The sequence below is a fragment of the Cibotium barometz genome, chromosome 62 (genome assembly GCF_041138505.1).
Source record: "Cibotium barometz isolate CiBa-2024 chromosome 62, ASM4113850v1, whole genome shotgun sequence".
Classification (NCBI taxonomy): domain Eukaryota; kingdom Viridiplantae; phylum Streptophyta; class Polypodiopsida; order Cyatheales; family Cibotiaceae; genus Cibotium; species Cibotium barometz.
Window position 1 is genome coordinate 263,013 of NC_141107.1, and position 27,282 is coordinate 290,294.

At 45.4% G+C, this 27,282-nt stretch overlaps 3 protein-coding genes across 4 annotated transcripts in view; all 3 read left to right on the forward strand.

Moving 5' to 3' along the window:
- Positions 1 to 22,116, forward strand: part of LOC147603988 (sodium/hydrogen exchanger 1-like) — a 77,074-nt gene extending 54,958 nt beyond the window's left edge. The window contains exons 8-14 of one of the 2 annotated variants that reach the window (XM_086795096.1): positions 20,045 to 20,111; positions 20,220 to 20,320; positions 20,447 to 20,548; positions 20,666 to 20,804; positions 20,989 to 21,051; positions 21,171 to 21,242; positions 21,406 to 21,566. In XM_086795096.1, coding sequence (XP_086651222.1) covers positions 20,045 to 20,111; positions 20,220 to 20,320; positions 20,447 to 20,548; positions 20,666 to 20,804; positions 20,989 to 21,051; positions 21,171 to 21,242; positions 21,406 to 21,417 — 556 coding nt within the window. In that variant the 3' untranslated portion in view covers positions 21,418 to 21,566. Of the gene's footprint in view, positions 1 to 20,044; positions 20,112 to 20,219; positions 20,321 to 20,446; positions 20,549 to 20,665; positions 20,805 to 20,988; positions 21,052 to 21,170; positions 21,243 to 21,349 lie in introns of both variants that reach the window. The other variant, XM_086795095.1, reaches the window with a different exon arrangement.
- On the forward strand, positions 3,780 to 6,641 carry LOC147603989 (uncharacterized). The gene is made up of 2 exons (XM_086795097.1): positions 3,780 to 6,047; positions 6,164 to 6,641. The coding sequence occupies exons 1-2, from the start codon at positions 5,530 to 5,532 to the stop codon at positions 6,591 to 6,593; spliced, it is 948 nt and encodes a 315-aa protein (XP_086651223.1). The 5' UTR covers positions 3,780 to 5,529; the 3' UTR covers positions 6,594 to 6,641.
- Positions 6,370 to 7,479, forward strand: LOC147603990 (uncharacterized). The gene is made up of 3 exons (XM_086795098.1): positions 6,370 to 6,509; positions 6,651 to 6,793; positions 6,918 to 7,479. Exons 2-3 carry the CDS (start codon positions 6,668 to 6,670, stop codon positions 7,344 to 7,346), a joined length of 555 nt encoding a protein of 184 aa, XP_086651224.1. The 5' UTR covers positions 6,370 to 6,509; positions 6,651 to 6,667; the 3' UTR covers positions 7,347 to 7,479.
- Positions 22,117 to 27,282: the final 5,166 nt, after the last annotated feature.

Consider the following 27,282-nt stretch of genomic DNA (forward strand, 5'->3'; position numbering starts at 1 on the left):
TGAGAAGACGGGCTATCTTGAGGAGCTTGCCAGGGGACCCCATCTACTTCGATGATGACCTCACATGGATGCAACTGGAGCACAAAAGATTATGCATGCCGAAGATCAAGGCGGCACGCAAAGAAGGGAAGAAGACACATTATAGGGATGGTCACATCTACATTGATGGGAAGAAGGTCGAATACTGCCATCTGGCCTATGAGACACGGAGGAAACAACATGAAGACAAAGAGATACACATAGCAATCTGGAACTGTAATGGAGTCCTATGGACACATCTAGGGAGACTTGAGGAGGTGATGGAGGGCCGGGATATCATCTTGATGACAGAGACACATGAGAGCCCGGAGAGAGGCTTACCACGGGTTGAGGGTTATCAGTGGGAGTCAGCTCACCGACAGGGGATGAGACAGGCCACCTCCCGAGGTTCAGGAGGTATTGCAATGCTTTTCAGGCATGGGTTACATGAGCATGTTCGAGTCGTAGCACGAGACTCGGAGGCGAGATACATGTGGATTAGCTTACGCCTCTCGGAGACCAGATGGATTTATATCGCCCTTTGCTACTTTCCTCCGAAGGGATCGCGGTTTGCCACCACCGAGGAGCCGGGTGGAGGAGAGGCTAGTGAGTCTCCATACTCTGTCTTATCTGGGGAGATCTTACACTATTCGACACTGGGAGAAGTCTTCTTGATGGGGGACTTCAATGCACGGACTCAGAGCAGACAGTGCGAGATCTATGACTTTGAGGATCCCCTGAGACTAGAGCCGCTAGCTACAGAGGATACAGGGACCACTCGGATCTCCACTGATGGAGGAGCTGACAGCACTGGATATGGGCAACATTTGCTGGAGCTTGGGGCCCGACACCATCTCGTTATTTATAACGGGATGACTCAGTGGCCAGATTCAGGTGGGTTGACTTGCTTTCCAGTGGGAAGCGGTAGTAGTACAGTGGATTATGTGATGGGATCCCGGGAGGCAGCAGATATGGTGTCTCACTTCACCGTACCACCATGCCCCATTGGGGCGGATCATACATACCTATCCCTCACTTTCAGGATCTTATTGGAGACCCACCCACCCATCATACAGCCACCACGCACTATTTTTCACTTCACTCAGGACCTAGCCGAGGTGTACGACTATCATGTTCATGATCAGCTATTTGCCTTAGATCCATCGGCACCCATGGCCATGCTCACCTCCCAGCTCTCACATGTACTGCACTCCGCAGCTGCGAGGAGTTTCCCATACCACATACAGACAGGACGGCCACCTACATTTGGGAGCATGCCCCAGAACCGATGGTATGATGATGAGTGCAGAAACCTTTACCGTAGTCTCCGAGTGCAGAGGGCTCGCGGGGAGATCACCCAAAGGCAGGCAGGCAGGCAGGAGGATGCATTCTCTCACCCGCCGTAAGCGGCGAGCTTATGAGGAGGCTCAGTAATGGGACACATAGCACATGCTCATGAGCAGAGATGCTGCTGCTGCTGCTGCTTGGAGGAGACTCAGAGAGCCCCGTCCTCCCACACCTATTGCCGATCCTCAGACCTGGCAGACATATGCAGAGAGACTTTATGATGTGCCTGCACAGCCCCCTATACCACAGCCCACAGAGCCATGCTCCACAGTCTCCACCTTCTTCACCCCACCTATGGTTAGGAGGGCTATATGCCGACTCCAACATGGACGGGCGACAAATCATACAGGATTACAGGGAGAGCATCTCATCTATGCTATTGATACATTGGCACCATTTCTTGCTCATCTCTTCAACAGAGCTCTGTCAGAGGGGTTTCCAGCTGAGTGGACGATGCACACTATTGTGCCGATCCATAAAGCGGGAGATGTACTAGACCCCGAGAACTACAGGACCATCATGATTGGCCATATATTGGCCAAACTATACGGGGCAGTTTTGGAGGCAGAGCTAAGCACTCATGCAGAGGTTGGGGGATTGAGAGCAGCAGGCCAGGCAGGCTTCCGTCGAGCCTTCTCGACCATCGACCACATTTTTACATTGAGGTGCCTGATTGATCAAGCCAAGGCACGAAGGCAACGGCTCTATTGTTGCTTTGTAGATTTCCGCAAGGCATTTGATACTGTGCCCAGAGAGCGCCTCTTTCGGCGACTACAGACACTAGGCATACCTTCAGACATGATGTGGGGCATATACAGGCTATATGAACAGGTCTTTGGGAGAGTCCAATGCCCAGGAGGCTTGTCCGACACAGTTGCTAGCACCATTGGTGTGAAGCAGGGGTGTCCGCTCTCCCCCACGCTCTTTGGGCTCTATATTGATGAGGTGGTCGATTACATCACACAGGGAGGAGGCTCTGGGGTTGAGCTATCAGGTATTACTGTCCATGTTATGCTTTATGCTGATGACATCGTCTTGGTATCCGACACGCAGGTTGGGCTTCAAAGACACCTTGTGGCTCTTGATGACTCCTGCGCACAGCAGGGGCTCACAGTGAACCTTGGGAAAACCAATGTTATGATCTTCCACACTTCACCCGCAGTCAGGAGCCACACTACTCTCACATTAGCAGGAGGGCGGGTCGAGGTGGTGAGCTCTTATGTTTACCTTGGCATCACATTTACTAGCTCAGCTGGACGCTTCTCCATGGCTCAGGCAGTCTGAGATAGAGTGACCCGAGGATATGCAGCTCTTGCTGGCCTTGAGTGTCAGTGTCATCAGGCACATTTTCAGGAACCCCGCACGTAGGGGTGGCTCTTTGATACATTAGTGACACCAGCCTTGATGTATGGAGCAGCGGTTTGGGCACCAAGGCTTGCAGCCTCCACATGGGTACAGCTGGAGAGACCACAGATCTTGATGGTCTCGAGGATGATACGCAGCAAACCATCCGTCCCGCACGACATTGTTCGAGCTGAGTTTGCTCCACCACCTATGGCAGTCGAGGCATTGTTCCAGATGATCTCCTTTATATACAGGATGAGGGAGATGCCCATGGAGAGATTATCCCGCCGAGCTTTTGAGGCATCCAGACAGTTGGCTGAGGCTGGACACACTGGATCTTGGTATGCACAGATGCTACAGTGGTTCTCACATCATGGTATAGACATTGAGCGGTTGCCACCTTTTCAGTATGATCAGTCTGCTCCACGGGGTTACCTCTCTCTCAATGAGAGGAACAGAGTGATGAGACAGGACATATGGCAGCACTACATACAAGAGACATGGACAGCACTAGAGAGCCCAGTACCACCGAAGATGCTGTATTACAGAGACCACTTTATGAGCATCTCAGGGGATGGGTTTATACATCGACCGCGGTACATGGATGTATACATGCCACACAGCTCTCGTGTGCTATTGGACAGCTACGAGTCTCATCACATCAGCTAGAGATAGAGGCTGGGAGAGCGGCACGGGTTCCTAGAGCTGAGCGGATATGCAGATTGTGCTGCGAGGAGGTGGAGACTGAGGATCACTTTGTATGTAGATGTAGAGCCCACCAGGGGGTCAGAGATAGATATGCAGGTGTAATATGCGGAAGCTTCGGAGAAGGATCGGTACTTCAAAACTCAGAAATCAGCACTCTTTTCGCGACGGAATTAACGCACAAACTGAAAGACGGTGTGCAGAAAATAGAGAGAGAAGGGGGAGATGGAGAGGACACAGTATTGGGTCCCAATTACCCTCTGTAGGGCCCCCACCACGGATGGTGTATTTGCTTTATTAGAATGATGTAAATCTGAAAACAAATACAAAGTACTTGACCTTTTCTTGGCTGGAAAACCTGCCCTTGACCTTCAGTCCTTCACCCCTTTGCTTTAGCAATGTTCTTGGCTCGGAGAGATTCCTCCAGACACCCGCTCCCACTAGGGGTGGGAGACAGTCCCAGCTCACAGATTTCTTTCAGAGAGCTATGCCAGTGCCAACTGATGTACCACGTGGGGTGACCGCACAGAGAGCAGAGGAATTGAGAGCCAGGAGGAGACCTAGACAGACTGGACATAGAGCACCCCGACTCCGTCACCGAGAGATAGCAGCTATCCGAATGAGACACTAGATGGAGACACAGGAGAGGCTAGCTCGCTTTCATTTAGACTCAGGGTACATGTTCATGCCATTCACAGCCTCAGCATCGGCGATGTATGATATCTTATATCCCTCTTATGGCACTGGATGGAGTTAGACATAGATCTGCATAGCATGCTTGTACTACCCCTTCAGCATATAGAGATGCATCTTGCCTTAGCACTCCATCCACATCCCCACCCCCCTTATATTGTTTGTATATGGGCTCCACCGATCCATGATGATTCACAGTTACATCCAGACACATGCACACTTTTTCTTTTGTTTCTTTTCTTCCGATGACCGGAAGAACACAGTTGTATTATTTTTTGTCTCATAGGCCGACTTTGGCCTCTCGTAGACATTAATATATCTTTCTTTCTCCCTCTTGACTCTTGAGTCTTATCTCTTTCTCCGCGTCACGCAAGACCTCTGGCTTGCCGCTTATAAGTTATTCCTGAGTCCTTTGCATATGTGTTGCGCACTTGGCAGGTGCAGACAAAAGTCTCAAGAGCCATCATGCCTAAGCCAACTAACCCGTATTGGCAAGAGCACACCAATGTCATCTGCATTGTCAACACGCCAGGGCAAGGTGGATCTGGCACACGACGATGGCAATGCAAGTATTGCAACTTTCAGCTCACCAGTACCATTTCTCGCGTCGTTATGCACTTGACAGGCATTGGCACAACCAAAAACTGTGCAGGGTGCAAGGCAGTACCAAAGGACATTAGGGATAAGTTGATTGCTGAGAATTTTCCAGCAATGGGTGCGGGGAAAAAGGTGAAAGGTAGTCAATAGACACAGGATGCTCTCCATGTTGCACTCTTGGGAGACTTGGGTGGTTCTTCACAGGTTCAGGAGGAGCAACCCTTTGGCAGTAGGAAGAGGGCTCGTACCATGCATGAGCAGCAGGACTGTGGAGGATGATGGAGAGATGCATGCACCAAGGCAGACTACCTTGCCTTCTCGAGTGGCCTCTCTTTCTTGGGTGAAGGAGCGCCAGAAAGTGGCTGAGATGGAGATTGCTCGCACTCTCATTGAGTGCAACATCTCCTTTCATGTCTTGAGGACTGAGCAGTGGCAGAGGATATGGTCAGAGCCGTAGCCCAGGTTGGACACACAGAGGATTGGTCGGGGTTGGAATACAATAAGATGCGGACCACTATGCTTGAGGAGCAGAAAGCATTGATAGATAAGGCATTGGTACCAGTGAAGGCAGGTTGGGGGCAGTTTGGGTGCACCATCATTTCAGATGGCTGGAGTGACATTCGTAGGTGACACATCATTAATATTCTTGTGTCGTCTTGCCTTGGCACGTACTTCTTGCGTGCTGTTGATGCAGGAAAGGCTGGAGAGCGGATTACAGGTGAGTTTATCTATGAGCACATCCGGCAGGCTATACTTGAGGTTGGCCCAGAGAATGTGGTGCAGGTTATTACTGACAACGCCTCCAATTGCAAGGCTGTGGGTGAGATGATTGAGGCAGAGTTTAAGAACATTGTTTGGACTCCATGTGCAGCTCACTGTCTTGACTTGTTGATGGAGGACATTGGGAAGTTAACATGGGTGTTGCCTATTGTTTCCGATGCCACAAAAATGACTACTTTTTTCCGCAAAAAGCACCAGGCATTGGCTATCTTTAGGAGTCACAGTACACTTGACATGGTGCGGCCCTTGAAGACTAGATTTGCATATATGTATCTTGTGTTGCAGCGACTCTATGCAGTGAGGGATCCACTTCTACAGACAGTAGTGGACCCGAAGTGGAGAGAGATGCATCACGCACAGGAGAAGTCCACTAGATACATACAGCGGCAGGTGCTTGATGAGTCCTTTTGGTCGGAGGTGCAGGCTATGATAGCAGCATTGCAGCCAATTTATGTGTTGCTGCGTGTCACAGACATGGAGGGCTCCACCATGGGCCTAGTCTATCATCTCTTCTCAGAGATGAAGACACACTTCAGAGGCTGCAGATCATTGGCGCTTGATCGGTATGTACTTGCTTCTGTAATGATTAATCTATTAAATATTTAGTATAATACTATAATGTATAATACTATAATCAAAATTCAGCCTGTTAACTAATGTTGCGTCAATGCTTTTACAGTCGGGAAGAGATCTTGGCTATTGTAGACAAGAGATGGACATTTATGAGTCGGCCCATTCATGCGATGGCTGCATTGCTTCATCCTTTCTACAAGAAGCCAACTCTTTTTAATGACAGGAGTCTACTAAAGGGCAAGGATGCGTACATTCGCTTGATTTGCGAGGAGGATGAGCAGTTGGACATTGATACAGAGATCGCTAGCTATGAAAATAATTTAGGGTCATCCTTTAGTAGAGCTGTGGCGTTGAGGCCGGAGGCAACGAAGTTCTCTCTTACATGGTGGCAGAGTTATGGAAGACAAGGTCTTCCAAAGCTCACTCGTATCGCTTTACGTGTCCTCTCACAGGTAAAGTTTTCTATCTTTACATTTTCCATACATGTGTTATGGACCTGGGACCATGGTTCATTGTCCAATGTCTATTGTCTATGACCATGTCCAATGTCCATTGTAATTTGTCACCATTGACACGTCACATGTGACATGCAGGATTGCTCTGCTAGTGGATGCGGTCGCTAATTCACACGAAGATCCGTAATCGACTCAGCACTGCACAGCTAGAGAGATTAGTCTACTGCCGAGCAAATATGAAGCTTGTGCGAGATTACCACGCTTTGGGGACACCCAAGCAGGTTTGAAAGTTGAAACTTTGGGCTAGCGTTTATACATATTACAAGCAGATATTTGTAATTACTAATGACTACTTTCTACGCTGTTAATAATGTGAACACTGAATTGCATTTTGTTATTTAACAGACAGATCCATCAAAATTGAAGTTGGTCTCGGAGGGGAGTGCAAAGGAGACTGAGCAGCAGCAGCAGCACCAGCAGCTTGTGAGAAACGAGCAGGAGGAGATTATTCGCATGCTGCACATAGAGCTGGAGAGTGTGGATCGACATGTGACGAGGTCAGGTGCTCTAGTTCTCAGTCTCCCGTTAGTTGGGCGAGATGCAGATCCAGAAGTTTCACGACGAGAGACCATTCGGCGAGGAAAGCTTCCTGTCTGTACTCCTCAGAGACGGGCAAATGAGGCTGTTCCTCTCATTCAGCCTACGGAGGATGATGATCCAGGACAGCAGAGATTGATGGCAGACCCAGAGTATGATGAAGAGGGCAACGTCCTGACAGATGGGGACTTGCTCTCTTCAGGAGTGTCATCATCCTCATCCGATGAGGAGTTTTGAGATTCAGAGAGTAGAGTCTCGAGAGTCGAGTCGAGACTCTTTGCTATTGCTTAGTGTTTTTTACTTTTGAGTCTTGACATCAGACATTTATGATTTGTTATTTGTATGCTCTAGTATGAGCCTTTTAGGTTGACATCAGACATTTGTTATTTGTATGCTCTAGTATGAGCATTTCTACGTCTATTTTGTCTTGACAGATATACAATGTGCCATTGTGTCAAGTATATGATGTGTGTTTTGAAATTAGTACATGCAAAGTGGTTATTTTGAATCTTGAATGTTTTATGTACCTTAAATGTAGAAAGGTGTTGAATGTCCTATTGTTTGCCAATGGTACGTATTTTTACGTTCATAAAAAATTTTACTGTACGGTGTTCCGTACAGTACGTACATATACACAACGTACAGTACGTACACATCAACCTTGATTCCATTGCTGTCCGGCCTGTTTTGTGCAATAACCAGTCCAAAACAGTAACTTTATGTCGCGAGAAATCCACCTGTAAAGGGTCCTACAGCCCTGTGGAGGTCCCTAGAGCTGTCCTGTACTGTCCAAGTTGACTTTGGACACCTGTAACCAGCCCAAAACTCGCAATGACCAGAAATTGCAGGTCTGAAATTTACCAACCAGCCCTTTAGAAGAGTGTGGGGATCGTTGTCCAAGCTTGTGTGAGTCCGGGAAGCAAGCAACCAGCCCTGTAGCAACTCCGAGAGCTCCAACCAGCTCTCCAATATGTTGAATCATGAGTAAAACAGCCCAAAAGGGCCTCTTGAGGGAGGCGCCTTTTTCAGGTGCCAACTCAGGGGCCCGGTGGGTACACATGCTGGCTGACATGTGTCCCCATAAGGTGTCCAGGTAGGTGTCCAGCCCATAGTGCTCCATTTGTCCTGTTTCTATAAGTTTAGGTCCAACCAAATGGGAAATGGCCATAAGCTGTCCGGACTTCATTAATTTTGGTCCAACCAAATGCGAACGCATTATAAGTTGTCCGGCCACTTTTTAATGAGTGTGGACCTGCAAACCAATAAACCTTAGTAGTAAATGAAGTGCTCCACACCTGTATCACCAGTGGGTGAGTGTGGACGCACTTACCACCTGCAAAACCCATAAGCCCACAGTTTTAGGCCCAAACAGGAGTGCACACACGTGTCCACAAGGTGCCCGGGCGTCCCCGGTCCCTCGGACTTCACAAGCCAAAATAACAAGCATTGTCCAGGCAGCAAGACAATGTCACATAAAGTAAAATAAAGTTATGGCATGCATCATTTATGCATTGTGCACATGTAAACTTGGAGAACCACCTATCATCATTCTTGTACTTGAAAATATTCCGCTTGCCATCATAACACACCATGTGTGCATGGCCGGAATCCACACGGGCACCGCCCGAAAGTCCACAAATGTCCTGCCATGTCCTTGGACTCATATGCATCCACTCATATGATCCATACACATGCCCAGGTATAATACATACATGCATCCACATGTTTCTAGGCCTGACACGCATCCGCATGTCCTTAGAATATAGGGGTTTGTGACATGCCTCAAGTGCAGTAATCGTAGTACCAGGCTGTCTCTCCTAAAACATCTTCCATGTCCTCTTGTTTTCCTTCCCCAGGAAGAGTAGGTAGATCTCCTCCTCTAGATTAGCCAAATAGGCTCGTTTCTTCCTCCGCACAAGGCGCCGAAAGATCATCCTGGCCTATCTATGCGTGTGAGACCCAATGGCAATCTCATGCTGTAGCTGTGTTCGTGTCTCACGACACTCATCATCATACCAACTTATCTGTGGGGCAGTGCTGCGGGGGTGGGTGGAAGGGATCATAGTGCAAGGAAACGCGTATGAGGCGGATGCATGTAGTACACCTGCCAATCCTCTCGTGATCTCGTCCAGAGGGCTATGCGTGTCTAAAGTGAACAAGCTATCAGATACTGCATCTCGATAAACCCCAACTGTCTCACGTGTAAACTGATATCTTGGGTACCTAGGTAGATGAGTGGCTGGCCCATCTCTCGGGGATCTACCTACTAGTGTGAAACTCAGGTATGCATGATCGGCTGCTATGCCAATGGGCCTACTGGAAATCGTGAAACCCTGCACATCAGGTATCAATGAAGGAGATCCCATAAGTAGTCCACTGTGCTCGCTCCCCCTTTAGAGTTCCAGTGTGTGAGAGCATCTGATCCTAGCCATCTCAATAAGCCATTGTATATGACCAACCCATGTACACTCCTGAGTGTGAGAAAATGCCTACCATAATCTGTAATCTCCCCCTCATCCTGTGCTGATCTCTGCAACCCTACATCCTCTGCAGTGATCTCCCGGTACATAGCCTCTTGAGTATCATATAGCTCTATCTGCTCTGTGCCTGTACGTGCATTAAAGTCTCCCATGCTGGCAAACCTCATGATATCATCATATAATGGTATATAGAGCGACTCTCTTGATGGTGCAAACCTGGAGTGGGCTAGGGTAAAGTAGCATACCGCCACATATAGCTCGCGGAGTCCCTCTGCATATTCGGACCCACATGTACCTCGCATCTGCATCTCTATGTACCACATGTATTTTGTCACGAAGCTCCTCCCTGTAAAGTATTGCCACTCCTCCAGATCCTGTGGTACCTCCCACTGTGCGTGGCTGAGGGCGGAAAACTGATTCCCATCTATAATCCCGTACGTTAGGAAGCCTCTTGTTTGTGCACTGATGGGTCTCCTTATACATAGCAGTATCACTTCTGAAAGTATCCTCAAAGTATCGTGCATTTGTTCTAAGGGCTCCGTTGCAATTCCACACTGTGAATTGCAAGGTCTCATAGGCTGCGCACCGTCAAGCGGGACTCCTCTCCGTAATGATGACTCGGCCATCTCTATATACCGCCCATTTCCCCTCTTGCCTTGCCTCAAGCACACGCGGCATGTGTTCCTTCCGGTGTGCTATCTGTGCCAGTGTAAGGTCCTCATCCAAATAAATCTTTTCCCCCTTAAGGGCCATCCTTTTGGAGAGGAAGGCCTTCTTCTTCTTCAAGTCACCAAACCTGATGATCAATATCTTCGCCTTGGTTTCATCTCTGCCTACTCCATGCTCCAGTAATGGGTACATCAGTGGCTCCAATTTTTGTTGCAAGAGCTTTTGCATCCTCTTGGGGATTTCCCTTATCGAGAGAGAGAGAGAGAGCAAGCCCTGCACTGCAGCTCTATGAACTGCTTGTGCTCCCTGGTGACTAGCCATCCAAAAGCGTGAGAGCCCCAACCTCAGCATGCAGCCCTGCCCGCCAGGAAAAAGCACTGTACGTGGAGTTGCAGTCGACTTCTTCCAAAAGAAGCCTCCTCCAAAAATAGCGTAACTCTTCCCTAAAGGGCCACGACCTTTAAAAAGGGTGTTCTTTTATATTTTTAAAGGTTTTAAACCTTTGTCCCCTCTAAGCTTATAAAAAAAAGACCTTATTAATACCTAGGGTCACCTTTGACCCCAAGAACTGAACCAATCGGTCCATGAAGCTATTGCCTCAAACTGATGCCATTCACACTGTCCACCATATCCCCGTGTACATTTGCATACTGTCAAGAGAAAAACACAGGGTCGTAACACCTCTTGTAGGCCCTGCTATAAAGATCCGATTGCTTACTGTCAAGAGAAAAACACAGGGTCGGAACACCTCTTGTAGGCCCTGCTATAAAGATCCGATTGCTTACTGTCAATCCAACTCTCATCAAAGAGCTGAATCCCAATAGGATATCCAGTGCTACCATAACAACCCTAGGACAGACCCACATCACAACTCGACTGTCATACCAAATGGCATCTTGCATTAGTTGTTAGCAAAACACTAGTTCACTTAATGCACAAACAAGTCCTAGTGCCATGTACTTCTTGTACAATATTCCAACCACAAGATCTCCCTTGTCCAATCCTTATCTAAGACTGAGCGGAGATTGTGTTTTCACACATAACTAGTAGATACGCATGTCTACTTTAGGGCAAGCATAAAATTCCCCATTTTTTGTATGTTCATGTCCTTGAATAGCCTAAAGACGACACTAAGCGTCCAACTACTTTTCACCCCACCAAATTGGAATGAACTTAAGGTTACCAAAGGTCCACGCAATCCCATTAATAGAGATCTCGAAGGACAATGGTTATAACATATTCTACCCCTAACATGTCCATGGGTTAGACCTTAACGAACAAGTAGAAAATCCACATGACTCCAAAGTCCTGATAAACCGTGTGGAATTCTGTCCACCTTGCAATATCAAACGCTCTAACCTTCAACTGGTCTAGACATTTAGTCTAAGATCGAGAAGTTACGAACTTCACATCTTTCTCATGTATGATTCCGGGCTGCCTCATGTATCTATATGCATCAATATTATTTGGCAATCAAAAGAGAGCATGTGATGAAGCATGAATCTTGTCATACTACGAGTGACATGCCAATGCTCGGACAACGAAGAAAGTCCCTTATGTTGTTGTCACTCACAGACTAGCATTGCTCCTCATCGTTACCAGAGGTTGACTATGCTAGAGGATTTTGAGTCCTAGATAAGAAACCCACGAAGCCTCGGGAGATCCTCCATGGGAATACACTCTGGTGTCCCATACCACTTGAGCACACCCCGCTTAAAACCCCGTTAAGCATGATCACAGGTGGAATGGCCAACTTCACCCTACAACCGAGCCTTGAAGCAACTAAATTCTTTTGAATACTAAGGGCAAAGCTTAGGTCAACTAGAGGGTCAATCTAATCCATGCAAAGTCAAGGATGAAAGATACCACCATGTTCACACCCAATCCTTCTCCTTGGCTTCCGTAGTTAGCTCCATTGGGTGTCTATAGGCCATTCAAAAACCTCAGCCCAGGCATCTTGGATTATGACCATCACTACAAGACCACCTAACTCGGCACCATGTCCTAGGTTATGCTAATTTCCGACAAGACCAGTGGCTATAACATTAGAGTTCATGGTAAAACTAGATATGATCTCTTTACTGTTTTAAAAAGATCTATACACGCATGTGAAAGAGTAAGAGCATGCAATAATTAGATTCCATCACTATTTGGCAAAGACCTCGAAAAATTAAAGATTATTATTTAGGGGTTTTACAAAAAAGTGCTTGAAAAAAACCGTCACGATTAGGGTCTGTGAAGTCACGACTATTGAGTTGTTCGTGGATCCACCAATGTGTGAGCGAATTCAGACTTGAGTCCCAATTAACGAAATCACTTGACAACGCCATGGTCATTGGTTGGGAGACCATTTATGTTACTTACGTCTCTACTGCTTTGCTCATTCAGTCTGGTCCACAAATATTTTTTGAGGTCAAGGATCAAGACACTGCCTTGATGATATGCAAAAGTGTGCTCTGCATGCCACATGATATTCCTCATACCCAGTATAGACCACCTCTACCTAGGATTGATACCAGTGAAGATCATCTTCGGCATTCAACCAGCATATGTGCATCCCTCAGCAGTTCTGGGCTTGCATAGTGGTCATTGAAGAGATATTCAAAATGTCTTGGACAGCATACGGTTCAGCATGTGTTCAGTCTTCCTCGTCCTTGTGTTGGGAAGTCCTCAGTCATCATTCATTGCCATTGTACAAAGTTCTCCAAAGAAATACAAGCAAATACTCCTGCATGCAGGGAGGTGGCGCTTCAGTGGGTAATTGGGACGACTCAATCTATCTTCTCTCTCTACTCTTCTCTCTCAAAGTAAAGTGGATTATCTACGTAGGTTCGAATCCCGACTCTCCCAATAGGTTAGGTCTGAAAAAGATTTACGCTTTCATTGTTAATGGATAGCGAAACGTGTTTGAACTCACAAGTTTGAAGAAGGCTTTGTTGTGCGTTACCATGGCCAACCTATTGCATGCTATATTGGTATCAGAGCTCTAGGTTGTGACCCAACTTAGCTACCCAATAGTGAGAGCATTCCGTGGATGGTAAAACTGCGGTCAGGAAAACCACCCAGCCTCCACAATGTTAGGAGGGACTTCTTCAGAAAACTACAAAGAAGATATGGAAGGAGAGATCAACAAAGAAGACACCACCACCACAAAAACGCTTATGCAATTCAGTGAAGATTTCGTCAAAGCAATCTTTGAACAAAACAGATTGCTTAGGCAATGAATTGAGGCTAAAGAAGCAAATGCAGATGCAGAAAGAGCCAAAAAAAAGAAGCTAAAGAGAAGGGAAGCAGTTGAAAAGCCGAAAGAACTCTCAAAACTTGAAAGATTGTTCCTCATCATGGAGCAACAAATGCAAAAAGAAGCCAAAAAGGTTGAAGAATGAAGGGCCAAAGAAGCCCGACGTGATGATCAACGAGGGGCTGAGGACACCAAACACAAGCTAGAGAAGACCAATGATGGACAGACCAAGCAGTTGGAGAATACCAACAAAGGCTTGAGCGAGATGCTATGCAACTGCATTCATGCAGACAAGCTTGCTGTCAATTCTTCCAACAAGGTCCGAGTTTCTCCACCGCCTCAACCACCACCGTCATAGGAGCGCAACCAAATTTAAGTATGATGGTTAGTGTGATCATGTTGCAATTATGCAATTTATTCATAAATTTGTGGCATATTTTCCTTCCCATACGGAGACCTAGAGACTCTTCTTGCTTGAGCTCCGCAGACACAGGGACACCTTCTTGAGAGAGCCTCGGCCCCAGCCACCCCGCCCCCTCCCTCGCCAGCCAATCATTACCAGTTTCTTCCGGACCCAAGAGGTGGACACCGACATAGTGGATCTTGTGGACCCTCCGCGAGCTGCTCTAGACTTGCCCGAGAGGAGTTACCTCGGACTGAGCCTCTGCACTCTAGCGTGCCCGACACCCTTGACCCCCCCGTCGGCCACGATTACCTATTCAATTCAATGGAAGAGTTTAACTGAATACATCATGGCCATTCATGGCTTATACATATGCATGTCCAATCTGCCAATCCTCGGGACCTCTTAGCATAGAGGTTTCACACAGTCCTATGTCCCAAAACACCACACTGTTATTCACCTCTAATCAGCCAAGATAGTACAGCCACGAGGCCTTGAATAGGCATCTAACTGGCCCATGCACATAGCCAGAAACACAGCCATACATCAGCCCGTAAACTCTTCCCAAGAAACATGCCAAAGTTTACTCCTGTTTCTGCCCTCTTAGGCTGCAAATCCCTCCTCTCACAAGGGACCAGGAGAGACACTCCCGAACAACCCACGAGCCGGAAGAAAGAGGAGTTTGGACCCGTGTGCGTCTGACACCGCCCACAAGCCTGTAAAAAGAGATAGAAGGAAAGAGACAATAGTCGGCTGTCTTTGCTCTGCAACACTCCTCTTCTCTGTATCTCCTGCAACCTGTCACCCTCCACGAGAGAGAGAAAGAGAGAGAAGGAAAGTGCAGTCTGTCCTTGCAGTTCTCTACACTTCAGTCCATGTGTAGTTCAGTCATGTGTTCCTCTGCAGCAGTCAGTCAGTCGCCAGGAGGGAGAAGAGAGAGAGAGTAAGGGCCTGCGTGTGTACCTGCAGCCAGCCAGTTGCAAAGAGGAGAGGGAATTGCTGTTCAGCCCCTGTGCATCACCTGCAACTTGCCCAACCAGCCTGCTGTTCACACGGCAAGAGCCTACTGTCAACTACCCCTCTGTCCAGCCCACGAACAGTCTGACTGTCACCAAAGGAAGAGAGAGAGAGAGAGAGAGAGTGAGCAAGCACCTGCGTAACTCTGTCCAGTCCAGCCCGCCTACAGTCCCTTCCAATAAGCATGCATAGGAGAGGCGCAGCCCTGCAGCCTGCTATATACGTTTCTTTTTCAGAAATCTCCCACGCCTTGCAGTGCGCCTCACGCTTCTCTTTTTCCAAAAAGCTAGAGAGAGAATAGAGAGAAGCGTGTACTTCCAAAAGTGGAGTAACCCTCCCCAAACTTATCCTAGGGGCCCTCATAAAGTTTATTAAGACTTTCCTAGGGGCCACTTATGCCTAGGGGCCACCCAAGGTTATAAACTTTAATTACTTTAATCCCTTGGTCCCCCTTCACACTTGGGGATGTCCACAAGTTAACTTTTTGTCCGGGCACCCAAGTATGAACAATTAAATGTTTATCTTGCTCACCGACCACCATGGCCACACTAATACTGTACCAATTTGACAGGGTCATGACATACCCCCCCTTGAAAAATGGCAAGCGTCCTCGATTGCAATCTGGTGATACAGTAAGACATCCAAAGTGAAAAGTACAATATGGCAAGATCAACGTCCCAATCTCTCCATATGTAGCAATGTTCACTACTACAAACCAATGGTGTAGTAATAGTCCAAGTTGTATACCACTGTGAACCATACACAACCACTACATCCAATGTGACTCTAGTACACATATATCATAGAAATCCCATAAGCAGATGTACTGTCAGCCATCAGTACCTTCGGGTGAGACAAAAGATGCACCAAATGATCTCTAGATGTCATTTGAGCCTGTCTGTATCAAAGGAGTGGAGGTGCTACCTCCCTCTTGAGCATCAGGCAATGCTCCAGACCCATGCTCTGCTGAACCTGAATGAGCCGTAGCAAGAGTTGGCTCCAACTCAAAGGCATTGAGATAAAGCTGCAATACTTGAGGTGAATCTGCTAAGTCACCCTCCTCCATCCACCACTTCGCATCCATTGGTGAATAGTTCTTGAACTTCACAAGATAGCGAGGGGAAACTTTACCTCGTACCTTTCTTTCCTTATGTGCTAGTATCTGCTCTGGAATAAGAACCTCATCAAGTTTCTCAACTTCCGACTGAGCCTCATCTGATACATCCTCAGGCATATCCCCACGGAAAGGTCTAAGTAGACTCACATGAAATGCATTGTAAATCCTCCAGTGATCTGGTAGCCTCAAACGATAGGCTACCTCACCAATCTTTTCCAATACCTGAAAAGGTGCATAATAGCGCATGCTCAACTTAGGGAATAAGCGCTCTTTACCTTTCATCTTTTTGAGCCTAGCTTTCTCAAATTGCAAAAGAACCCAATCACCCAATGCAAACTCTAATGCACGTCTGTGACGGTCTGTTGCTTTCTTTTGCTTTTGCTGAGTTTTTGGAGTGCCAACTTAACTCTCCGATTAGCTTCATCCATGTTCTCCACATATTGATTAGCCTCAAAGATCTTATCCTTTGTGTGCAAAATGGGTGGTACCTTCTTCCCAACGGAACCTTGAAACCGGCCTCTAGTAGAAACCAAAGTGCGGTAGACTAGCAGTCACCCAAACACAATTGTAATCCAGCAAATATGACAGATAAAAAGGGAGCTAGAGTGCTCCTACACAAAAAGAACAATGACACCCATTGGCCCCAAAGCTTGGTGCCCCTTTCGGTATTTCTTTATTCAAATTCAATGGAAGAGTTTAATTGAATACATCATGGCCTGGCTTATACATATGCATGTCTAATTTGCCAATCCTCATGACCTCTTAGTATAGAGGTTTCACACAGTCCTGTGTCCCAAAACACCACACTATTATTCACCTCTAATCAGCCAAGATAGTACATCCACGAGGCCTTGAATACGCATCTAACTGGCCCATGCACATAGCCAGAAACACAGCCATATATTAGCGCGTAAACTCTTCCCAAGAAACATGCCAAAGTTTACTCCTGTTTCTGCCCTCTTAGGCTGCAAATCCCTCCTCTCACAAGGGACCAGGAGAGACACTCCCGAACAACCCACGAGCCGGAAGAAAGAGGAGTTTGGACCCGTGTGCGTCTGACACCGCCCACAAGCCTGTAAAAAGAGATAGAAGGAAAGAGACAATAGTCGGCTGTCTTTGCTCTGCAACACTCCTCTTCTCTGTATCTCCTGCAACCTGTCACCCTCCACGAGAGAGAGAAAGAGAGAGAAGGAAAGTGCAGTCTGTCCTTGCAGTTCTCTACACTTCAGTCCATGTGTAGTTCAGTCATGTGTTCCTCTGCAGCAGTCAGTCAGTCGCCAGGAGGGAGAAGAGAGAGAGAGTAAGGGCCTGCGTGTGTACCTGCAGCCAGCCAGTTGCAAAGAGGAGAGGGAATTGCTGTTCAGCCCCTGTGCATCACCTGCAACTTGCCCAACCAGCCTGCTGTTCACACGGCAAGAGCCTACTGTCAACTACCCCTCTGTCCAGCCCACGAACAGTCTGACTGTCACCAAAGGAAGAGAGAGAGAGAGAGAGAGTGAGCAAGCACCTGCGTAACTCTGTCCAGTCCAGCCCGCCTACAGTCCCTTCCAATAAGCATGCATAGGAGAGGCGCAGCCCTGCAGCCTGCTATATACGTTTCTTTTTCAGAAATCTCCCACGCCTTGCAGTGTGCCTCACGCTTCTCTTTTTCCAAAAAACTAGAGAGAGAATAGAGAGAAGCGTGTACTTCCAAAAGTGGAGTAACCCTCCCCAAACTTATCCTAGGGGCCCTCATAAAGTTTATTAAGACTTTCCTAGGGGTCACCCAAGGTTATAAACTTTAATAACTTTAATCCCTTGGTCCCCCTTCACACTTGGGGATGTCCACAAGTTAACTTTTTGTCCGGGCACCCAAGTATGAACAATTAAATGTTTATCTTGCTCACCGACCACCATGCCCACACTTACGCTGTACCAATTTCACAGGGTCATGACATTTTCCCAGCCCAACCATTTCCCTCTCCATCAGTGCTATGCTCCATCGGGCTCGTCAGGACGCCCGCTGTGCCACAGCTTGCAAACAGCCCCACCCTCGCCTCTCCTTAGGTGTTGTGCTCCATCGGGCCGTCCCACACTAATCTCATTGGTACGAATTGGCACCTCGTCTGGTGGTGCTCGTCATCACACTCCACAACATGGAATCTTTCACAACCTCTGCGTCCACTCTCACCATCTCTTCATCATTGGCTTCTCTTGGTAGCCTATCCTCCCCTACCTCCCTGGGTGCCGCTACTACCACGACGGCACTGCCCTTGGTGGCCACATGCTGCACCATTCCCTCAGTCACACCTGCTTCACCTGGGCCTCACTCCCCCGTGTCCTCCTCCACTTCCCAGCTTTGGCTCCATTGAAGATGATCCGCCTTATGCCCCGGTCCACACCTGTCAGGCAACCAACCGATCCGCATCTTCCTCTCAGTTGTCCATCCCTTGTCAGATCACTCCCTCTCCCTACTCCAATCACTACAGCTTTCTCATATACCTCCAAGAGCCCTCCTCTCAGTCATGGCCCTCCCTTTCCACCCCACACAGTTGGTGCTTTCGTTTGTTGGCTGTGCATCACTTCAACATCACTACATGGTGCCCGCCTTGATTGCCACCCAACACAGCACTGTCTCGTCACTTGGTCAAATGGTACAACACCACAATCACAGATTCGCAAACAAGCTCTGATACCAAATGTTGCAAGAGAGAGCAATGGAAACCTTTTTGTCTTTAGCAACAAGCACACATAGAGCTGTACATTAAAACCAAAGGCAGAAAGGTTGGTGGTGGAATCTCTCACATAATAGATGTATGAGAGAATCTCATAGCAATAAAAGTAGAAGGTGACCCCTACATCTAAGGACCAAGGGTCCAAGTGTAATGTGCCATGTGTCACCTTAAAGCATAGAAGTGACTCTTAAGGTATAGAAATCTCAAATAAACTAAGTGCCTAGTGACTAGCACTAATAACTAATAATTTCTACATACATATCCACTACTAATGTCTATATCTCCTACAGTTTCGACATGTTTCGTTTTGTCTATGGACAAAACGAAGAGGTCTTGAAGTGACACTAGTCAAATCAAATTGGGAAAGACCAAGAAGTTGAATTTGGGTAAAATGGTGTTTCGAACATCGAGGTTCAAAGTATGAAATTGGGATTTATAAATTGGGGAAAATTGAAGAGCTAGTGGAATACTTGTAAGAAATTTCAACAATTGGATGTGAAATTAGGTGAAATTGGCCAAGAAGTCAAATTTCGGGACTGTTACCCTTAGCCACAAGAAACGTTTCATCTATTTCATCGTTTCATGTTTACGGGTTTTTTAAGAGAATTGAGATGGAGAGAAGAAGAAAGTGAGCACTGAGGGGGGAGACAAAGAAGAGGACAAGAATAAGTTTTTGTAAGAAAATCAAATTGGGAAAAACTCAAATTTGAGCAAAATGGTGTTTCAATTGGGAGTGTATAGTTTCGTTTCATCTGTTTTGTGCTTCATAGGGACAAAACGGGTTTTCTTGTGTGTATGGTTAGGTGTACAAGGTCTTGTGTCCAAATTTGGCTTCTAACAGAGTCCGTGAGTGACAGACTATCTCAATGTGGCCATTGCTGAGTGTGCACGGTGGAGTGAGTAGCCTAGACGATAGAATTTCTCATGTGCGTTTTCATAGAGTTGGAATCTTCGGATAAAAGAAGCTGATATGCCAATTGGTGAATGGGCAAGAAGAAAATGGGATTTTCTTGATTTGTGTGGTATTTTTAATCTGAATTAAGGATGTCGCTTGATCTTGCTACCACAAGCTTGAACTTTGAACTAGTTCAAGTTGAAATGACAAAACAAAACCTCAGTTGCACTATCTAGATCATGCTTCTTAAGCTTTAACAAAATGGGGTAAATTTTTTGAATCAATCAAGAAAACATACAAACATCAAAGAAACTTGACTTACTGAAAAAGCATGCATCTGTCATTCGAAACTGTGTTTTTATTGGCTTGTTTTTGACTAGGCATGTTCAATGGCTGCAGGCATTCAACTGATCGAGAAATTGCCATTATGATCCTAATGGCCTATTTTTCTTACATGCTTGCTGAGGTGAACTTTCAAGCAGTGGTGCTGATACCTGAAATGCCATCTATGTGCACGTAATATGTTGTGTTCAAAGTGTTAGTTGCCAAGCTTATGTTGGTTTCCTGTTTTCAGCTGCTTTACCTAAGTGGGATCCTTACCGTATTTTTTTGTGGCATCGTCATGTCTCACTATACTTGGCACAATGTGACTGAGAGCTCAAAAATAACTACCAGGTGAGGGAAATAATTTGGCAATGATTTATGATCAGGGTACTTGTGTGTGGTTGTTGGGTAGCCAATTATATGATTTTGGAGGTCAACTTTGTTCATAGTAGTCAAATGCTTTATGCTTTATTGCAGGCATACGTTTGCGACACTGTCCTTCATTGCCGAGACCTTTATATTTCTCTATGTTGGTATGGATGCTCTGGACAAAGACAAATGGAGGAGGACAGATGTAAGGTAAGCATTATAGTTGATACAAATTCTTTGGCAAATATTTGAAGTTATATGAGAAAAACGTGGGGCAACACACTTTTTGACCACTTATTCTATCTTCAAATAATGTCGTCCGTGCAGTGCTGCAACTTCAGCTGGACTCTCAGCAACTTTGATTTTGGTAGTTCTGATTGGCAGAGCAGCATTTGTATTTCCCCTATCTGCTTTGTCGAACTTGGTTCGGCGAGCTCCTGGTACCAAAATTAGTGCCCGCCAGCAGGTAACTTCATCTTATATAGGTATCTCAGCATGACCTGATACACATTGCTGGAACCAAATTTCTTTGAGTTTTTAAAAATTTGGGGCTGCATTTTCCTTTGAGTAGTTGTGTTAATGTGTTGCAGTTTTTGAGGATTTTGTCTGAACACTCCAAATATAATGAAATTATACCTTTATTTGCACAGGTGATTATCTGGTGGGCTGGCCTTATGCGGGGGGCTGTTTCTATTGCCTTGGCCTACAATAATGTAAGCCTCACAAAACTTTTCAATGCTGAACAGGCATTCTAATTAGTTAGTTAAATTAGTTGAGTAACTGGAAGTTAGAACAGTGGTCAGTAAGAATGCATGTTTTTTTTTTCTTGCAGTTCACAGCCACAAGCTCAATCGATGCAACAATGGTCACCAGTACCATAATTGTCGTCCTCTTCAGTACAGTGGTAAGCCCCTGGATAGATCTGCTTCTAGCATATACTAAGGTTTGAAGTAGATCAGAGTAACTGTTTACGACCCTCTTTGTCCTTGTTGTATTGCTATGGTTGTGCAGCTTTTTGGACTGCTGACAAAGCCATTGGTTCTATGCTTACTTCCGCCACATCTCAGGTTATTGGGTGACACTTCAGAACCAACTACTCCCAAAGATGCCTCATTTAGCTCAGAGCTTCAAGTGCCTTTTCTCGAACATGGTGAATCAGCACAGCCTGACAATGTGGGGACAAGTAGCAGTCTCCGAATGCTGCTGAGAACTCCAACGTCTTCTACAGTGCATCATTTTTGGCGGAAATTCGATGATTCATACATGCGCCCCGTGTTTGGGGGCAGGGGCTTCGCGCCACACCTTCCACGGGTGTCAAGTGGAGAGGTCCTTGAAGAATCTCATCCTTTGGTACAACCATGAAAGGTGAAGGTACGAAACTATCCTTATCCTGTGTGTACACAACAGCCGGCTGTTGTTCCCCTTCCAAATCAGGGGATGTTTGAGGTCTCGTGATGCAGAGAAGTTACATGAAAGAAGCTTCAGTATAATGCACATCACAGAGCTCCTCTGAACAGCTGCAGTGCAACACCATCTTGAATGGTTGGGGAAGAATGAACAATAGGCTCTTATTCTTTCATTCTTTTCTCACCAGTTTATTGTCTGTCTGTTGACATTGGAAATAGGTTTTTGGGATCGATCCCTACCTCTAATTTTTTCTCTTTTTTGGCATCATACTTGCGTGGAGATAACAAATGGCACTACGTGTATTGACCATGTAAATACCTTTAAGACCATGTAGTGTAGTCTTATACCATAAAGATGGAGCCTCACACACACTTTTTTTCTTTGTAAAACCAGTTGAAATTGCATTATATCATAAATGTACAAAAGGGTTTGACATCAAGAGGATGTCTAAACCCCATAACTTAAAAACAGTAGTAAAAAAGTTGTATGCACAGGGCAGTGCTCAAGAAAAGAGCCTATGCCCTATCCATCAGAAACAGTAAAAGAAAAGCTGAACACAAGAAACATCCAAATCTTCCTCATGTACGGCATCATATAAGGATTGCCGTAAAGAGGCTCGGAAGAACTCATAAAAGGGTGATGAAGGGGCGAATTCAGATATGCATGATTTCGCTGTAGCCAGAGGGTCTATAAGGCCCAGTATCTGATCCAATGGAAGAAAAGAGAATACTGTGACAAAGAAGCTGATAACGTGCCAAACATCCAGAAAAACCTGTAGAACCTGTGTGCAGGAAATCTGAGAGATAAAAAATAGGAGATCTTGTTCAGAAGGTCTCTGGAATATGAACAAGACCACAATAAATGCGGAATACTCTCAGTAGTATGACGACATCTTGGACAAAGAGGAGAGGCAATCCTTCTTTGAGCCAATTTCACTCCCACTGGAAAAATACCGACAATGCATCTCCAAAGAAAGAGTCTCTGCTTCAATGGCATTTTCAACTTCCATATCAATGTCAGTTTTCCTTTCCACCAAGCTAAAGACTTATCCAGATGCCAAAGAGAATTAGCATGATGAGCAATCCATGGAGGAGGTAATATCAATCGATAAGCCTGTATAGAAGTCAATAAATGCAAAGGCTGAGAGGATAATCTTGAACTTGAAGACTAAAGATGCCAATCTTGAAGCTTGTTTCTTACATCCAATGTTGGAATCGGAATGAAAGGGTGTAAGAGATTTGCAATAGCTTTCCATATAGATCTATGATGTATCCCAAGATTGTATTGTTGGCATGCTGCCGGAAAAGAAAGAATTTGCCCTCGAGTATCTACCACGTCGTCAATGAACCGGATGCCCAACTTCATAAGATTGTAAGCTCTTGGTTGTTGTACAGCAAGGGGAGAGTAAAAAACAGCACTCCAATGTATGCTTTCCATTCGAAGCGAGGAAGCTATAGAAGCAGGATGGGGAGACCATTTGATGCGAGAGAGCACTTTCTTCCAATCCTGAATCAAGGAAGTAGAAAATGGACAACCAGGGATTTTACCTTGAAATTTGCCAAGTACTACTTCCGATGGATCAACTAACCAATGACCATAAGCATTTGTGCGCATCTAACCACACAAAATTGCCAACATGATAGACCAAGGCTGCTCTTGTTGAAAAAAGGTTTTGAGCATAGTGATCTTTCTTGCCAGCACATGAAATTTGATGTTTATAATATTCAAACCACCATGCATTCTTGGTGAGCAAAGCAGGTCCATTTTGAGCAACCTTAAAGCTTTTTTATGAAGCTTAGTTTTCCAAAAAATCTCCATGGCTTGAGACATAAAAGAAGAAAGATCTCGAGATGACCAATGTAAGAGAGGAAGGTAGAACTGGACATAAGCCAGAACAATGGACTGAACAATTCGAAGCCGTACGTGCAATGGCCAAGTGGAGATCTTCCAATATTCTAATTTGTCCTTAATTTTGTTTAGCACCCAAGATATTTGTTGCTTATTTTTTATTTTCCAGCCAATAGGATAACCCAAATGTCTTACTATGCTTTCTGGATAAATAATCTGGCCGGGCCACAGGATAGCATGCCAGTCACAATGCTTGAGAGGTAAGAGTTTTGTTAATTTTTAGACCAGCTGCCAATCTGAAATCTGAAAGAGTATCCATCAATAGGCGAAGCTCCAGAGGACTGTTCTTTGGCATGAAGAATGAATCATCTGCATAAGCCTGTGCGATGAAAGGCGTGAACCAGAAATCTGAAGCCCCTCTAACTGTCTAGTATTAACCAGATGATCCATATAAAGAAGCAAAGGATGTGAAGCAATAGCATAGAACAAAGCACTGAGAGGGCATCCCTGTCGAACTGATCGTTCTAGAGTCCAAGACTCAGATAAATGTTTCCCTATAAAGCATTGAGCAGTGGAATCTGAGTAAAGCCAATATATGACATTAACTAGCTTTGGCCCAAAACCAAGTTTAGACATGATTTGAGAAACATAATCCCACTGTACCGTATCAAATGCTTTTGCCACATCCACCTGCATGACCAAGACATCTTGAGCAGAGTATTTTGCATATTCCATTGCAATGAGAGTATTGGAGATATTATCATGTATATGCCTTCTCGGAACAAAACCATATTGCCTGGGATGAAGTCCATCATGAAGGATATCCTTTATCCGATGTACCAACATTTTAGCAATAAGTTTATATATAACAGGCATCAAAGTGATAGGCCTCCAGTCATCCATTGTCTCACACAGAGGTTTTTTGGGCAGAAGCTTAACCAGACCATGCTTCCAAGCTGAGGGAAGATGTTGATGTTGCCAGGCTACATTAATGAGCTTCAAGATTGGACCCTTCAATTCAACCCAAAAGGCTACAAAAAATTCAACCGTCAAACCATCCCAGCCTGGGGATTTATGTTTACCCAAATGCTTGAGGGCTTCATCCAATTCAGTATCTGAAAAGGACATTTCCAGCATTGAAGCTTTTTGCAAAGAAACAATAGGAGAAACAAGCTCAATAAATTTGCTCCGAGCCAATGCAGCCTGAGGTGTAGAAGAAGATGGTAGAGAAAAAAGAAGCTGAAAATGATCCAGACACTGTTTTTCTAGCTGCGATAAAGTCTGGGTCCAAAGACCATCGGGTTTCGTGACTCTCATGATAGATTGACTTTGTCTGTACGTGTGTAAATTTCGAAAGAAAGATTTCAAGGAGCAACCCTTATCTAGCATAGGTTTAACTCTAGCCTTTGTCTGCCATTTGGAAAGCTTGTGTTTATCATTAGCATCAATTATGGAAGAAGCACAAGACAATGAATTCTGTTCAGAAGCAAAAAGAGACCTTTGATGGCTAATCTGTACCAAGGACTGCTTGTATGATTTTGCCCAATGGATATGCTGTTTGGTTTCTGCCATGTACCATCTTCCATAATCCTTAATGACATTTTGAATACGATGTACAAAAGAGTTCCAAGCAAAATCCAGATCCTCCTGAGCATGGGATAACAACGGCTTATAAGCCAATCTGATCATTTGCTGGAATTTTTCATGAGAAAGATATAATTGATTAACCTGCAAATGTCTGACTAAAGAGAGCTGAATATCATCCAGAGGCATACCAAATGAAAGGTTGAGCCAAAGTGGAGTGTGATCAGATAGTTGTTGAGAATAATCAGTCCACATTTGACATGTATAATCATCATATTGCTGAGCATGAATAAGATACCATCTATCAAGCCTGGCCCAATATTCTGTAAAAGCATTATGATGATATGTGAATCCCAAAACCGAAGGGTGAGTTGCTGTCCATAAATCTGCAGTATGAAGTGATGAAGTCATATGTTCCCATTGCTGGATTTTAGAGGGAAACATATGGGATTTATGTGTGGTATTGTCCTTCCAGTGAGGAGAATTATTAAAGTCACCACAAAGTAGAGCATTTGAGGACCAAGGATATTGGTTTATGGAGTCCCACATTTGAGCTCTAGAAGCTGAAATTTGAGAGGCATACAAGGAGCCTATTTCAAAAATCTCTCCATTGATCATACATTGGATAATCATCCATCGGCCACAAAGATCATTATATGCTACACAGGGCTGCAGATCATGTCTGGCTAAAATACACAACCCAGAGAATTGTCCAGATCCTGCATAAAATATATCATATCCTGAAAAGAATCCATGCTGGCCAGCAAAAGAATGCTGATTATGCTCTTGGAGACACACAACATCTGGGTGAGTATTATTTATATAATGCCATAGGAGCCTCCATTTATGCTGATTGTAGAGGCCCTGTATGTTATAAGAAAAACATTTAAGAGAAGTACGCATGAAAATATGTACAAGAGATGAGCAGTCCTCAAAGAGAAAGGGAGGCATCAGGCCTCTGCCATTGCCACAGGGTCTTGCTGACCCTCAGAATCCAATTCCTTGACTAGATCATCTTCTTCACAAAGTGGAATACCCTTCTTAACTGCATTGACCCATGCCTTTGAGATGGGGCTGTCCGAAGAGGTAGAAGGTTGACCAGGAGATGGAGCAGAAGCATCCCAATTACGAGATTGGAGAGGTCTTTGTTTGAGAGGCACCGTCTTCTTTGCATTCTGCCAACCCTCGTGAGAAGATGAATTATTTTCCAGTAGCTTGCTTTTTCCTTTATCCTTGTTTTGTGCTGAATTGGCTTGGTTCCTTGTATGAACTGAAGGCTTTGCTCCTTTAGCTTCAGTCTTTTCCACATAAGTCTTTTGACCTCCTTTATTAGATGGCTGAGGAATGGCAGCTTGAGGAGGCGGATGAAGGATTGAGGGACACTCAGAAGCTAGATGCCCGAACTTGTGACAAGAGAAACAAGCTCCAGCAAAAATGCCCCATTTCAAAGTAAAATATTTCTTTCCCAAATTAACACCCTCAATCTCAACTGCAATAGAAGAGGGGGTTGGTCTATCAGTATACCATAAGATGCAAAAACGATTTTTATTACCTGTGGGACGAGGGGGACAGATCACTTGTCCCAATGTCATCGCTAAGCCTAGAAGCTCTGTTCTCATGTAATTTGGAAAATCAACGACTTCAACCCATACAGGGCAGTGATGTTTAATGAGACTCTAATAATCCTTATTAGGAGAACAAGGCATGATGTGCACCATTGATGACCAAAAAATAAAGGGGACATTTCCAGCATCTTTTGTTTTGTCAATGCATCCAAGAGATGAACTTCATAAAATCCTCTGGAGGCAAAATAGACTCCTTCTACATAGCATCCACCTAGGAGAGAATTCACCCATTGTCCCACATCATTAGCCGAGGGTATTTTACCTAGAAAAAAGATGATGACTGCAGTTTGAGAGAGCTTCTTCAGAGGATGCACAAGAGAAGGCAACTTCATCTTGTAAGTGAGTTCCGGAGCAGGTAGTATCCATTCTCTTCTACTTTGTTGAAAATCCTCATTCAACATGTCAAACACATAGGAAGCATCTTCAGATGAAGGAGCTATGGGGGGCAGAGTTTCCCTTGATTGTCTTCTAGGTTCAGGT